Here is a 14,810-nt window from a genome sequence, read left to right as displayed (position 1 = left end):
GTGGCTGGAGGTTTTGAACCTTTGACCCTTTGGTTAATAGCTGAGCTCTTCTTAGCTTCTGTGCCACGAGGGCTTTTTTCCCTAGTTTATAGCAGAACTATCACAAGGGGGGTCTTAATGAACAGACATTTATTTTCTCACATGTTAGGAGACTAGAAGCCTGAATTCCAGCCGCCCACCCTAAGCAATGGCTCTCTTTCTGTCAACTCTTAGGGAAGGCCCTTGACTTTTTTTCAGCTTCTATTTCTAGTTTCCTAGGCAATTACACAGGAGTCCTGGTATGGCACTGTGGGCTAATGTGCCAGACTGCAAAGCCATTTGAACTGCCTGGCTGGCAGTTCAAGCTCACCAGCTGCTCCTCGGAAACCCTATACAGGGTAGTTATGGGTTGGAACCGACTGAACGGCACTTAACAGCAATAACAACAGTCAGTCACATGGTGCTGCAGGATAAGCACTGGACTGGTAACCACAAGATCAGTGGTTCCAACCCACCAGCCACTCTGTTGTTGTTGTTAGGTGCCATTGAGTGGGTACCAACTCATAGCGACCCGATGCACAACAGAACAAAACACTGCCCGGCTCTGGGCCAACCTCACAATTGTTGCCACGCTTGAGCCCACTGATGCTGCCACTTGGCCAATCCATCTCACTAGGGGTCTTGCTCTTTTTCTCTGACCCTCCACCTTACCAAACATGATATCGTGCTCCAGCGACTGGTCCCTCCTGGCAGTATGTCCGAAGTATGAGAGAGTAAGTTTGGCCATCTTGGCCTCCAAGGACCACTCTGGCTGCACTTCTTCCAACACAGATCTGTTGAATTTTTTGGCAGCCCATGGCACTTTCAATATTCTCCTCCAACACCATAACTCAAAAGCATCAATTCTTCTACAGTCTTCCTTATTCACTGTAAACCCTATATAGGGTCGCTATGAATCAGAATAGACTATAATGTACTTTTCTTTCTTTTAATGTTTATTTGCTTAACCTGCTCTTTTATATCTTAAAAGAAGTGTTTCACATACATTCATATTGCCTCATTACCATAACAAAGGAAGCCCACTCCCAAATGGGATTGTAACCACAGGTATAACCCACCACTGTGGGGGCCATCCTGGTTCATAGGGACCTTTTACAGGCTTTCCGAGGCTGTGGCTTTGGAGGACAAGGTCAGTTTGAGGTGCAAGGTCATGGCGACTCCAAGTACTTGACTCTGTGTGGTTTTTAGGCTGTGACATTCCAGGAGCAGATTGCAAGTCCTTACTTATGTCTTGTGCTGATGGTGAGTTGATCAAGAAAATCTCACTCAGTAGCAAATAGTTGAGCACATGACTGCGGACTGAAAGGTTGGCAGTCTGAGGCCACATGGGAACCGTAGAAGAAAAGGCCTGGTGATCTACTGGTACGAAACTCAGTCATTGGAAATCCTGCAGAGCAAAGGCTCTCGAGTCAGACAAACTGCTTAAGTTCAAACTCTGCCTTCAGCACTCACAGAGTCGATGATCTTCGGCAAACCCTCAGTTTTCCCATCTGTGAAATGGGTCTAGTAATTGGCGGAGATTAAATACTTAGCGTAGCTGACATAGAAGAACTGATGTATTTGAGTTATGGTATTTGAGCAGAATATTGAGTACCATGGACTGCTAAAAGAACAACTAAATTATGTTAGAAGTACAGCCAGAGTGCTCTTTAGAAGTCAGGATAGCAAGATTGTGTCTCTCATGCTTTGTACATATTATTAGGAGGGACCAGTCCCTGGAGAAGAACATCAGGTTCGGTAAAGTGGAGGGTCAGTGAAAAAGAGGAAGCCCCCCCTGCCCCGCAAGATGGGTTGGCACAGTGACAGCAGCAATGGGTTCAAGTGAAGCAGAAATTGTGAGGTTGGCACAGGACCCGGCGGTGTTTCATTCTGTTGTGCGTAGGGTCACTATGAGTTGAAACTGACAACAGCGACATACAAGTTCTCAGCACTGTCAGTGTCAGAACACAGAGTACACATTGCCTTGTTGAAGGACAAGGGTCTCATCAGGCAGGCCGTTCTTTTACTCTCTGCCATCTACAGAGTCTCTCACCTGTGTCTCAGGGACCACTGTTGTGCTGTTAAGTGCCGTTGAGTCAATTCCGACCCATAGCAACGCTGTTGTAGGGTTTCCGAGGAGCAGCTGGTAAGCTTAAACTGCCGATCCTGTAGGTGTTGAGTAATGCCTCACAGCAAACCCATTGTCATCAGGTGAATTCTGACTCACAGTGAGTCTCTCAGACAGCACTGAACGTTCCCCTAGGCTTCTGAGGATGTAAATCTGTACGGGAACAGGAACCGCTGGTGGCTCTGAACCACTGCGCTCACCCGTCTTGTATTAATCAGAGCTGGCTTTAACACATAGACTGGCTTCTCTCAGAGTGCAGGAGGCTGTTTCTTGTTCTTTAGACCTCAGCTCGGACATCGCCTCTGCCTAACCCCAGGTGGTGGTTGTGTGTGATGAGGACAATTGTGACTCACATGACCCTGTCGGGACCCCATAGAACCGAGTAGAGCTGCCCCAGAGGATTGTCTAGGCTGTTATCTTTGCATGAGCAGATCACTGTGTCTTTTCTCCCTCTGAGCGGCTAGTGGGCTTCAACCACCACACTTTGGGTTAGCAGCCAGGTACGTAGTAAGCATTGTGCCACCAGGGCTCCTTTGAATCCAGGTTAGAATACTTACTTCTCTGGAGCTGCTGAAACAGGAATACCATAAGTGGATGCCTTTCATGGACAGAAACATCTTCCCTCACAGTTTGTTGTTGTAGTTGTTACGTGCCGTGGAGTCGGTTCTAACTCATAGCGACCCTGTACAGGGTTTCCGAGGCTGTAAACCTTTACGGGAGCAGAACGCCTCATCTTTCTCCCATGGAACAGCTGGTAGTTTTGAACTGCCGACCCTGTGGTTCGCAGCCTGGTAACCACTACGCTACCAGAGCTCCCTTCCCTCACAGTTGAGGGGGCTGGAAGTCCTCAGTCAGAGGGCGCCTCTCAGGGGAACCCTTTCTCATGTGGGCTCTGGGGAAAGGTCCTGGTCTCCTTCCAGCATCTGTACACCCAGCATTCCTTGGAGATCTTCTTGTGTCTTGCTATCAGTCTTCCCCTGGATCTAGGGGCTTCACAGTGCACGGACCCCAGGTGCAAAGGATGCTCTGCACTCCTGGTGGGAGGAGGTCCCTTCTTCTCTGCTCACTTCTGTCTCCTTTTGACTCTTGTAAGATCAGAGGTGTTACAAGTCACATCCTTGGGAATCTCCTGTAAATCAGGTCCGGGCGTGCTGGGATTAAGGGAGATGTGCTGGTTAGTGCTGTGGGGTCTGTTTGTCTCATGGTGACCCTGTGTAGGGTCTCTGGCAGTTCACACTGACCATGTGATCCAATGCTTGTCTGTAGCACCACAGTAGGCTCATTGGTTTGTCACATCAAATCCCATCCTGGGTGATAGCTACATCTCAGGGTCCTGGCCCGCCCGGTCAAGCTGACACAATCCTTGTCCATCACAAGGGCTGTCTCCTCACCCTGCCTCTTCCCTGGTGTTACTGCCCTGCGGTGCCACCTCCTTCAGCCTGCTCCTCAGGACAAGGACGCACTCTCGTATGTGCGTGCGTCCTCCTGAGCCCGGCTGTCCTGCTGTGTTAATGACTGAACCACCCTCAGTCTCCTTCTGCTCACTATCAGCCCCAGGAGTCTGGGTGGAAGACTCACCTGAACAAGAACCTGAGAAGGTACAAGTAGCCCCCAGCTAACTGCTCCCCTCTCTTTCCAGGCTAGGCCCCACCCAGCTCAAAATCTTCACCTGCGAGTACTGCAACAAGGTCTTCAAGTTCAAGCACTCGCTGCAGGCGCACCTGCGCATCCACACCAACGAGAAGCCCTACAAGTGCTCCCAGTGCAGCTACGCCAGCGCCATCAAGGCCAATCTCAACGTGCACCTGCGCAAGCACACAGGCGAGAAGTTTGCCTGCGGCATCTGCCCCTTCACCTGCCTAAGCAAGGGCCACCTCAAGGTGCACATCGAGCGGGTGCACAAGAAGGTCAAGCAGCACTGCCGCTTCTGCAAGAAGCAGTACTCGGACGTCAAGAACCTCATCAAGCACGTCCGGGATGCCCACGACCTGCAGGACCTCAAGGTCAAGGAGGCCCTGGACAAGCTGGGCCTAATGACCAGGGAGGGCAAGCGGCAGCTGCTCTATGACTGTCACACCTGCGAGCGCAAATTCAAGAACGAGCTGGACCGCGACCGCCACATGCTGGTGCACGGTGACCAGTGGCCCTTCGCCTGCGAGCTGTGTGGCCACGGAGCCACCAAGTACCAGGCGCTGGAACTGCACATCCGGAAGCACCCCTTCGTCTACGTCTGTGCCGTGTGCCTCAAAAAGTTTGTCAGCTCCATCCGACTGCGCGCGCACATCGCGGAGGCGCATGGGGCTGCGCAGGACGCAGCCGTCTTCAACAGCTCCATCAACCAGAGTTTCTGCCTGCTGGAGCCCGGTGGCGACATCCACCAGGAGGCCTTGGGGGACCAGCTGCAGCTGGCCGAAGAGGAGTTGGGGTTCCCTGGCATCAACGCCCCCACGGACATTCAGTCCAAGGAGGCCCACCCGGAGCCAGAGAACACTGTGGATATGCCTGCCCACCGGGGGCTGAAGGACCCTATGGATATGCCCGCCCACCCGGGGCCAGAGGACCCTGTGGACATGCCCACCCCGGACGAGCAACCAGCTGTGCCCCCAGCCATAGGTGCTACTTTGCCCACTGTGGCATTAGCCACCCTTCCTTCTTCCCCTGCGATGGCTGCGGGTGACTTTCTGCTAAAACAGGAGACCTGCCCCAGTATCCAAGCTCATACTCTGCCCGCGGAGACCATGGAGCCCCAGCACGGAGACCCAACCCAGACCCAGGACCGGGTAGTCACGGTCCTGCTGCCCAAGGACCATGGTGCTAGCCTGCAGCAGGAAGCCCAGGGTGCAGAAAGCCCCCCATGTGGGGGGCAGGGCACTGCTGCCCTCCCACCCGATGACCTGAACTCCAGTGGGTGTCTTGAGTCGGACCCAGCCAAGGCCCCCGAACTTCCCCCAGTGGCGGGTGATCAGGGCTCCTGCGAATCCACCTCGGAACCCCCAAATGACATCACCCCTTTCATGAAGATCCTCAACAACCTGCAGAAGAAGCCGATGAACACGGGCCTGTGTGAGAGGATCCGCAAGGTGTACGGGGACCTGGAGTGCGAGTACTGTGGTAAGGAGGGGTAGGGGCGTCCTCCTTCCCAGCAGCCCCAGCGACTCCCAGAGTGCTGTGGGTCACCTGGGTGTAATGTGAGCTCATGTCTCTGCAAAGACACCTTGTAAGGGAACTGTGCTCCGTGTGTAGACAGGGATGGGTGCCCACCCGTGTGGTAGTCTTACCGGGGCCTTTTGAAGGTCACCTGGAAGATGGCTCCATGAAGTGTGTTGGCTTGGCCAGGCATTCACGTGGAGGTTTAACCCATCTCCTCATACACTTAACCAAGAAGAGCCCTGGCATGTGTCGGGTAGAGCGCTCAGTTCTAAAGATCAGGGCATGCTAGGTGGTTATACTCCACATAGGGCGACCCTGACAACAATCATGCAGAGTCACACACAAAGTCTGGTTTGTGCATCTCCCTGAGAGCTGGTGACACCAGGCCAGGTGTCCTGCATCAGCAGAGCCTGGAGGCCCTGTGACTGATGCATAGCCCCTAACAGGGACCTCAGCCCTTGGGGGGCTTTTCCTTCCCCAGTGCTGCTGACTTCATGCAGAAATACCTGCGTCCTGCAAAGCGTTGCCAGACTAGAGATGTGGTGGGACGTTTGAAGGGCGACCAGGACAAGCACTAGAGGGAGAGGAATTCTACAGTTAAGGGGAAAAAAAATGCAAATTCAGTATAAAAGAAACTTCCTTGTTCTCACGTGACTATTTTTTTAGGCAAACTTTTTTGGTACCAAGTGCATTTTGACATGCATGTCCGCACCCACACCCGGGAACATCTGTATTATTGCTCCCAGTGTCATTATTCCTCCATCACCAAAAACTGTCTTAAACGCCATGTAATTCAGAAACACAGTAACATCTTGCTGAAGTGTCCTACTGCCGGCTGTGACTACGCGACTCCCGATAAATATAAACTGCAGGCACATCTTAAAGTCCACACAGAGCTGGTAAGTAGCAAGCCCCCAGTGGCAGCCCGTTCCCCCGTGCGCATTGCTTCCTCAGATACATGCAGACAGAGAGGCCCGGGGCTGCTGGGAAACTCGAGAGGTAACCCTGCAAAGGGAGGTGCTTTGCACTACGCCCACCCCGTATGCTCCCAGAGGCCTTGTTCACCGTGAGTTCCTGTCACAGTGAGAGGCTCTGTAAAGTTGAAAAGAACAAAGATGAGATGGAACGAAGGTGCTTTTAATGTTGAGTGTTTGGACGGTAGCTAGTCTACAGAGTTAGGGTGTGTGGAGTAGGAAATGAAATGAGGGTTTCTTCACTGACTTCTTAAAGGACTGGTAACATCCCTGTGGTGTGAATTCAGGTCAGAGAGCCGGCTGTGGATGCAGTACAATGTCCAGTAGCCCACAAGCTGACTGGCCTTGGGCAAGTACTTGACCCTTTAGAGACCTGGTGATCTCCCTATAGAGCTAAATAAGGATATGCATAACTATATGTATACAATTTGAAGCACACATGTACGGTCTGTGTGTAGACATGTGTCCACATACATGTCCATGCATGTGCCTATGCACACATATATTTTTGTGTGTTATTTATGTTTATATGTATCTTGGAAACCCTAGACAGGGTATTTATGGGTCGGAAGCAACTCCACAATACTGAACAACAACAACAATATGTTGTAGGGTTATTGGCAGATTATAAAACAGTAGTTCCCAGTTTGGATGGACTCCAATTCTAGTGACTCTGTGGCACGTCAGTTGTGATGTAAGTTAAAGATGTAGTTCTTTCTTTATTATTGCCTGTTACGGTCAGTGTCTTTAGCCATCATTATTTGGCTGGGTGTGGCATGAGAATGATGTTGTTGGTGCCATCGGGTTGCTTGTGACTCAGAGATGTTGTATAGGGTTTCTGAGGTGTGGCCGATGGGTGGGAACCACTGACCTGTGGGTAGCAGTCCAGTGCTTATCCTACAGCATCACACCAGGACTTATAATAATGTTGTTGGTAAGTGCCATTGAGTTGGTTCTGACTCATAGCAACCCTGTATAGGGTTTCTGAGGAGTGGCTGGTGAGTTTGAACTGCCGACCTTGCAGTTCAGACCAGTCTTTATTCTACAATGCCTATGAATCACTTCGAATAGGACCTGCCATCAGGTCAGCTCTGACTGATGGAGACCCTGTTGGACAGAGTAGAACTGCCCTATTGGTTTTACAAGGCTGTCTTTAAGGAAGCAGACTGCCATAGTTTCTTCTCGTGGAGCGGCTGGTGGGATTGAATCAGTGACCTTCTGGGTCACGGCCAAGTGCTCTTAGCCACTGCACCTCCAGGGCTCCTTCCACACATCCCAGACACCTAGAAACTCCAGCAAGATGCAGGACTGACTAGTGGAGGTGTTTTCAATGAGTGCTCTGCTCGTGTCTTTGAAAAGAGCGTGGTCTGTTTTTGGCCATGCAGACGCTTAGAATGTTAAATGCACTTGTGAGAAACAAGCTCAAATAATATCTTGCCAACAAGCAAGGAGAAAGTACAGGGAACTATTTCCAGTATCCTCCTGGAAATAAATGGGTATGATCCATGAGTGTATATACAATTTTTTAAGGGGAAGGAAATGTTATTTAACTGATATGGTTGAATATGATATGTTTCTCTTTCCAAGAGCTATATGACGTGGTCAGATTTGATCACAGGTGTGTGCCTAGATGCCCTATTTGGGCTTTATCCATAGCACCGAAGGCCTCAGGTGATGAGAGACCATCATATAGAGCAGGCATGGGGAATGTCTGGCCTGTGGGCAGTATAAGGGCCTTGAAATCCTTTGGTCTGGCCCTACCAAGGCAACTGCAGTTCCAGCCATCACTTTGTTGTTGTTTGTTGTTGTTGTTGAGTGCCTTCAAGTTGGTTCCGACTCATAGTGACCCTGTATAGGTTTTCCTAGGAGCAGCTGGTGGGTTTGAATTGCCGACCTTGTGGTTTGTAGTCCAATGCTGAACCTACAGCACCATACCAGGACTCCAGCCATCACATTGTTGTTGTTGTTGTGAAGTGCCGTTGAGTCCATTCCAACCCATAGTGACTCTGTAGAGGGTTTCTGAGGAGCAGCTGGTGAGCTTGAACATCAACCTTCCAGTTCAAATGGCTTTGCAGTCTTGATGCATTAATCCACAGCACCACACCAGGACTCCATAGCCATCGCATTGTTGTTGTTGTTAAGTACCATGGAGTCGGTTCCGACTGATAGTGACCCTGAACAGGGTTTCTGAGGCTGTAAATCTTTACGGGAGCAGAATGCCTTGTCTTTTTCCCACGGAACCTCTGGTAGTTTCAAACTGCCGTCTTGAGGTTAGCAGCACAATTCGTAACCATGCTACCAGAGCTCCTTAGCCACTGCATTAGGGATGAGTTATTTAAATGTTTGACCAAATATAGCAGACTAATTTTTAAGTTGATAATTTTGTATGGCCCACAAGAGATGTTATCAATATCCAAATAGCCCTCAGCAGAAAAAAGTTTCCCCATCCGTGGTGTAATGCAACCTCATAAGTCAGTGCTGCTGGCAGGGCCTGGCAGACAAACAGCTGCATTAGTGGCAAGGACCCCATGCTGGGCAGATCACAGGCTCCTCCCAGCTTGTGTCCATCAGTACTATCCCAGCTTCTGTCCTCTGCCCTGCGATGACATATACTCTGCTCGGGCACATCCATGACGACTCACTTGTTGGTCCCTTGAGTCAGGGGCCAGCTTCTCCTATCCCTGTCTTCAGTGGTGCCTGGCACATCATTCGAAAACAAAACCAAGCTGCCTTCGAGTGAAAGATGTTCAGGGAGCACACATGTGTCAGAGTAGAGGTGTGTGACACAGGTTTTTCAACAGCAGTTTTTATCACATGGAAGTAAATCGCCAGGTAAAGTTTTATTGAGGGACCTCTGGGGAGACTCAAACCTTCAGTTTTTGCTTAGCCGACAAGTGGGCTAAGTGTTTACATCTCTCGGGCCTCCCCGGCACAGAATTGATCCCTGGAACTCTTCAGGATAGATGCGGGAGTCCTCAGAGGAGAGCAGAGGTTTCCTGTGGCCTTTATTCCTACAGAGAGTGGAGTGCAGGCTCCAGGTCATTATTTAAAAAACCTGATGTCAAATACAGGTGCGTTTACTTATGCAGCGGTTACAACTGAGTTTCTTTGATATTGTCTGCCTCTGCTCATTGTAGATTTGTGAAAAATATGTAATTTCAGTTTTTTTTTTGTGTGTGTGTGACTGGACACACACCAGTTTAACACTTTCTGTGTGTATCTTGTACCCCACCGTCCTCGCCCCCTCTTTAGCGCATACCTGGTGTGGTCCAGTAGCGTAACCATCCAACCTCAAGGCCGGTTTGAGATGAAAGGTCAACGGTTCAAACTCACCCGTCACTCCTCAAAAACCCTACAAAGGGTTGCTATGAGCTGGAACTGACTTGACTGCCCTTAACAACAACAACAACAGGAACATATGAATACTTACTGCCCCTAAGTTGCCTACTAACCAACCTTCCAGCTTTGTTAACTTGATTCTGCAAAGGGCACCATAAAGAGCTCTGGGACCATAGTGGTTACGATTCGGGCTGCTAACCTCAAGGTCAGCAGTTCAAAACTACCAGCTGTTCCAAGGGAGAAAGATGGGGCATTCTGCTCCCGTAAAGATTTACAGCCTCGGAAACCGACAGGATCGCTATGAGTCGGAACCGACTCCACGGCTCATAACCACCACCACCACCACCACTCAGCATGTGCTCAGAACAGACATCCGTCTCTAGCTGATGCCCACTGTGGATTGAGCAGACGGTGCTCCACTACCTTTGAAGGGGTCCTGCTGGAACAGTGGATTAAGTCTCAGGTTAACTGCAAGGTCATCAGTTCAAACCCATCAGTGGCTCCGTGGGACTAAGATGAGGCTGTCTGCTCCCATTAAGACTGACACTTTGCGGAAGCATGGGAGCAGTTCTCTGTCCTACAGAGCCTCTGTGAGCTGAGATGAACTTGAGGATGTGGGGGTCAGCGTGACTTTGCCTCTGAGGCATAGATGGCTGCCTCTTGCTAGCCTGCCCCTTCCTTATTTTAGTTTGGATTTTTGAACATTTTACTGTGGTCTGGGTGAATGTTTCCAGAGCATACAGCTTCCTATTGAACAAGGTGTACACATTATGTTTCATGACGTTGGCTGTGCTCCATTGTCAACACTCTTCCCACTTCCTCCTTCCTGCCTTCTGAGCCTTGCTTGGGGTAAATGCTGCCCTTTTTGGTATGTATGGTTGATTTCCTGGGGAGTGAGTGCTTCCTGGAGTCCTGGTGTGCTGTTGTGAGTTAGTGCACTGGACTGCAAGGTCGACTTGAACCATACAGTTGGCGGTTCAAGCTCACCAGCTGTTCCTCAGACACCCCATACAGGGTCACTATGAGTCTGAGCCAGCTGATGGCAGTAAACAACAACAACAATGTGCCTCATGCTTTGTAGGCCTGTGGATTGTTTGGCTGAAATCTGCTCCAGGGGGAGGGCTAAGTCTCAGGTATGAAGGGTGTTAAGGACAGACTGTACGTAAACCAGGTCTGTTACGGTTTTGAGTTTTGTTCCATAGTTTCTCCCACACTGCCCAGGACCTGTTTTCATCCTGATCATTGCAATGAGTGGGTGGGTTGTGGAGTGGGCTACCATCTGGGTCTTCTGGTCATGCCTGCTATATAATGCACCTGTTTCGCGTGCTCTGGAGGCTGGCCCATTGTTGCACACAAGCTCCGACGGAGGCCACGTGTCCTGTCCTGGGACCCGACTCCTGCCCACTCCCCGCCTCTGCCAGGAACCCTTGCTGCCCCCACTCTTTGTAACTTTGCTGTGTGAGTTTGGGTTCATTTTCAGTAGAAAAAGAGGTTTTGAAAAAGAAAGAAATGAGCCCCAAGCCCCCCTTTCTGCCAGCATGCTCTCCCACTACCCCCGCCTTCAGACAGTCTTCAAAGGCATCACCAATAAGGGGCCCCGATGAGTGAGCCCTGAGATAAATGACTTTCAGATGGTCAGAGATGAAAGGAAATGGAAATCAAACAGCAGAGGGCCCTGGGAGACAATAGTCAGCTCTTCCGCAGGCCTTCTGAGTGTCCCTGTCCACTCCGGTGATAAGGGCATCCAGGGTCTCCCAGGTGCTAAGAGCCTTTCTCCGGGACCCAGCACAGAAAGTCCTAAGGGGTGGCTCTACTCTGTAAGTTGCTATGAGTCAGAATGGGCTGGATGGTACATAGCAACCGCAACAATAACAATGGAGTGTTGATACTATTTAGCGGTATGAGGGTTGGGGTGGGATTGTAGCCAGTCAGGCAGCAGATGGGAAGCTGTTAAACCCTGGGGCTGGGACTGCATTAACATCTAGGAGAACACATTTTGGGAAGCATCCCAGAGCCTGTGCCTGCTACACTCACTGCTTCAGCACACTTAGCCTTTGGTAACGTGGACGTGCCGTGGACGTGTGTGGTTCTTCCCACCCACTCTGGCTCTGTGTAACGCATGGGCTGGCCATCCATCAGGGGAGCTTGGGAGCATAGCATCCTGATTACACTTCTGAAATTTGCTCTGGGGGTAGCCAGGCTATTCCTCCGCTTAAAAGGGTAAGCACAGATGCTGCCTCGGCTCCTTATCTTCCCTGATGGAGGAGACAGGAAACCCTCCATGCTGCTTTCCCCACCCGCCTCTAAGCACTTTTCCTCCCTGGCAGTGTTGACTATTTTTCCTGCCTCTGCCCACATGTCCCCATCTCCCCCCAGCCTCTGTGTGTGTTGCGGGGGTGGCCACCTTGATGTGAATTCTCCAGAAAGTGAGCTCAAGGAGGAAGGCCTATGAGCTAAAGCCGTGGCTTCTCCCTCATGGAGAAAGTGACACTGAGATCTTGGGTGGATGAGGCCACAGCAGTGTAGAGTCCCCTCCCCTGCCCCCTTGCCACATACACACCAGTGGCCTCGGTGTGGTAGGAGGCATTTGAGAACTTGGGGCAGACATTGGCTGCCCTTCTCAGACCTAGGGCTCACCTCACTATGTTCCCCTGTCTGTAATCTGTAATGTGGCCATATGTGTCCTTTCAGAGTGGTGTGAGCGTCATGTGATAGTGATTCTATGGAAACCCCTGGCACGCCAGACTCTGAGTGCTGGGGGAAATGCAAGGGCCGCCAAACCCCACCCTCTCCCTGTGCCGCCAGTTTTATATTACCCCCCTGCCCCTCCTGTCTTCTCAATGAGCTGGTGCCATCCCTTACTCCTGTGCTCTCTGGGCTAAGTGGGGCAGGCAGAGGCGACACGGCACAGCCCTGTAAAAGGTGTGCTTGCTACAGTGTTTCTCTAGCTCTGATGCTACTGCTGCTATTGCTGAGAGTGGTGGGTAATGAAGGTAATGGTGGAGGTGGTGAAGGTAGTGAGGGTAGGTGGCGGTAATATCGGTGGTGGTGATGATGATGATGATGATAATGGTGGTGGTGATGGTGGAGGTGGTGGTAGTGATGGTTGTAGTGGTGGTGGTGATGTAAAGATGGTGATGATGGTAGTGATGGTTGTGGTAATGGTGCTGCTGATGGTGATGGTGGTGGTGGTGGTGGTGGAGGTGGTGATGGTGGTGGTGATGGTAATTTTGGTGGTGGTGGTGATGGTAATGTTGGTAATGGTGGTGTTGGTGATGGACATGGTGGTAGTGGTGGTGAATTTCCACAGAACCTACCATTAAATGAGACAACTGATTGCACTCTCTTTCTGTTAAGGACAAAAGGAGTTATTCTTGTCCCGTGTGTGAAAAGTCTTTTTCAGAAGATCGATTGATAAAGTCACATATCAAGACCAACCATCCCGGTAAGGTTATGCACTTTAGAGCCGAAGATTAATCTAGAAATGCTCACGTTTATTCTCCAGCCCAGCAGTCTGCACTAAATGGAAGTGACAAGGGCTGAAGACTAGAGTAAATTCAAAGAAACACCTCTCTTAACATCTGGGGTTTCTTTTCAGAATGCCTCCTTTATGATTACCCTCTATCTAGTCTTCACTTGCACTTCCTCCCTGCAGCCCCCACTCAAGTAAACTTCGAATGCTCTTAAAGTCCCGATTTCCTGTGAGGTTAAACCGGACCTGTGAGTTTGCGCAGTGGTTTATGAAGGGGTGTTAGTTCTCCCCATGCTGTTGTGGTTCAGGAGGTGTGAGCTCCCACCATCCATGCCCTCACTGCCTGGGGCAGTTTCCCTCTTTTCTTCCTGGTGAATTCCTGCTCATGCCTTCAGCCTTCCTGCAGAGCCCTGCATAGGCAGAATCTTCTGGGTAAGGCCTTACAGGCTCCGGGGGTCCGAATTTACCCCCAGTGCCATCAACCATGTCTCCACCAGGCATCAGAACTTACCTATGGGGTACAGATAAGCTGTCTACACCTCTTCCTTCCTCCACACCCCTCTAGGTGCTTTTCTTTATTTCATAGCTACTCCTGATGGTTGGAACCTCACTCAAAGATTGTAAATGCTGATTCATGGAGGAGAAACCAGTAATGGACGGGCACTGAGACACATATGCTTTCTGGAAACGGATGGGGGCTGGAGACTGTCTGCTTGCAGGTTCCTTTGGGCCCAGTCACTCAAACACCTGACCTCTGTTCACAAAGAGACGCAGGGTCTTTTCCTATTGTCACTGTTTCCCACTGTATGTTTAGAAGATTTCAAACACATACCAAAGTACCTAAAACAAATAAACCACATCTACTGTGTCAAGTCCCATACCTCCTGACCTAGTAGGGCGAGAAGTGCCCCGCAGCCTTCCCAGGGTTGTAAATCCTGACTGAAGCAGACCGCTACGTTTTTTTTCTCCTGAGAAGTTATAGATGGGCTTGAACCACTGACCTCTTCACAGCACCACATAAAGCACCATCACAAGATACATCCCCTTCCAGAGTTACTGCATTTGTCACATTTGCTTCATGTGTTCTCCCACCTTGACTTCCCCTGGAATATTTTAAGGTTTATCCCAGACATTTTGCCATTTCCCCATAAAAACTTTAGTATACATCTCCAATCAATAAGTATTTTCTTTCCCCCCAACGAAACCACCATGCCACGATTAACACAGCCAGGACAAGAGTCCCGTCACCTAGCTTTAGTTCACATTAAAGGTTCCCAGTTGATCCAGAGTTGATGTTTTGCTTTTTAAATAGTGGATTTCTTTGAATCAAGACTCACGCATTTTGCATTTTTGGTAACACTTGAGTGTCTTTCTTCCTGACATTGATTTGTTGGAGAAACTTGGCAACATCACAGTCTGCAGTTCTCACTTGCTGCTCTGTTCACATAGTGGGTTATGACTTGGGCTGTTAGCCATAAGGTCAGCAATTTGGACCCACCAGTGGCTCTGTGGGAGAAAGATAAGACTTTCGGCTCAGTCCCAGAACCCCTAACAGGGACGCTGTGACTCAGAACTGCCAGCACAGCACACAGTCGCAGCTTCTTGATGCTGTTTCTCCGTCCCTCGTGTTTTATGTGGACAGTTAGTCTGAGGCTTAACTAGGGTCTGATTTCACTTTTGAGTCCAGAATTCTAGTCCAGGATGCCACGAGACACAGCCCAGCTGGGTT

The 14,810-nt window shown here is 50.2% G+C and overlaps 1 protein-coding gene across 1 annotated transcript in view; it reads left to right on the top strand.

The window, feature by feature from the left end:
• Positions 1 to 14,810, top strand: part of ZFAT (zinc finger and AT hook domain containing) — a 212,266-nt gene that overhangs the window by 59,936 nt on the left and 137,520 nt on the right. Inside the window, exons 5-7 of the mRNA XM_006830846.1 lie at positions 3,786 to 5,257; positions 5,963 to 6,195; positions 12,967 to 13,054. Of these exons, the coding sequence (XP_006830909.1) occupies positions 3,786 to 5,257; positions 5,963 to 6,195; positions 12,967 to 13,054 (1,793 nt within the window). The remainder of the gene's footprint in view (positions 1 to 3,785; positions 5,258 to 5,962; positions 6,196 to 12,966; positions 13,055 to 14,810) is intronic.

Source organism: Chrysochloris asiatica, unplaced genomic scaffold (genome assembly GCF_000296735.1).
Source record: "Chrysochloris asiatica unplaced genomic scaffold, ChrAsi1.0 scaffold00001, whole genome shotgun sequence".
Lineage (NCBI taxonomy): Eukaryota > Metazoa > Chordata > Mammalia > Afrosoricida > Chrysochloridae > Chrysochloris > Chrysochloris asiatica.
This window is presented reverse-complemented; position numbering and strand designations above follow the sequence as displayed.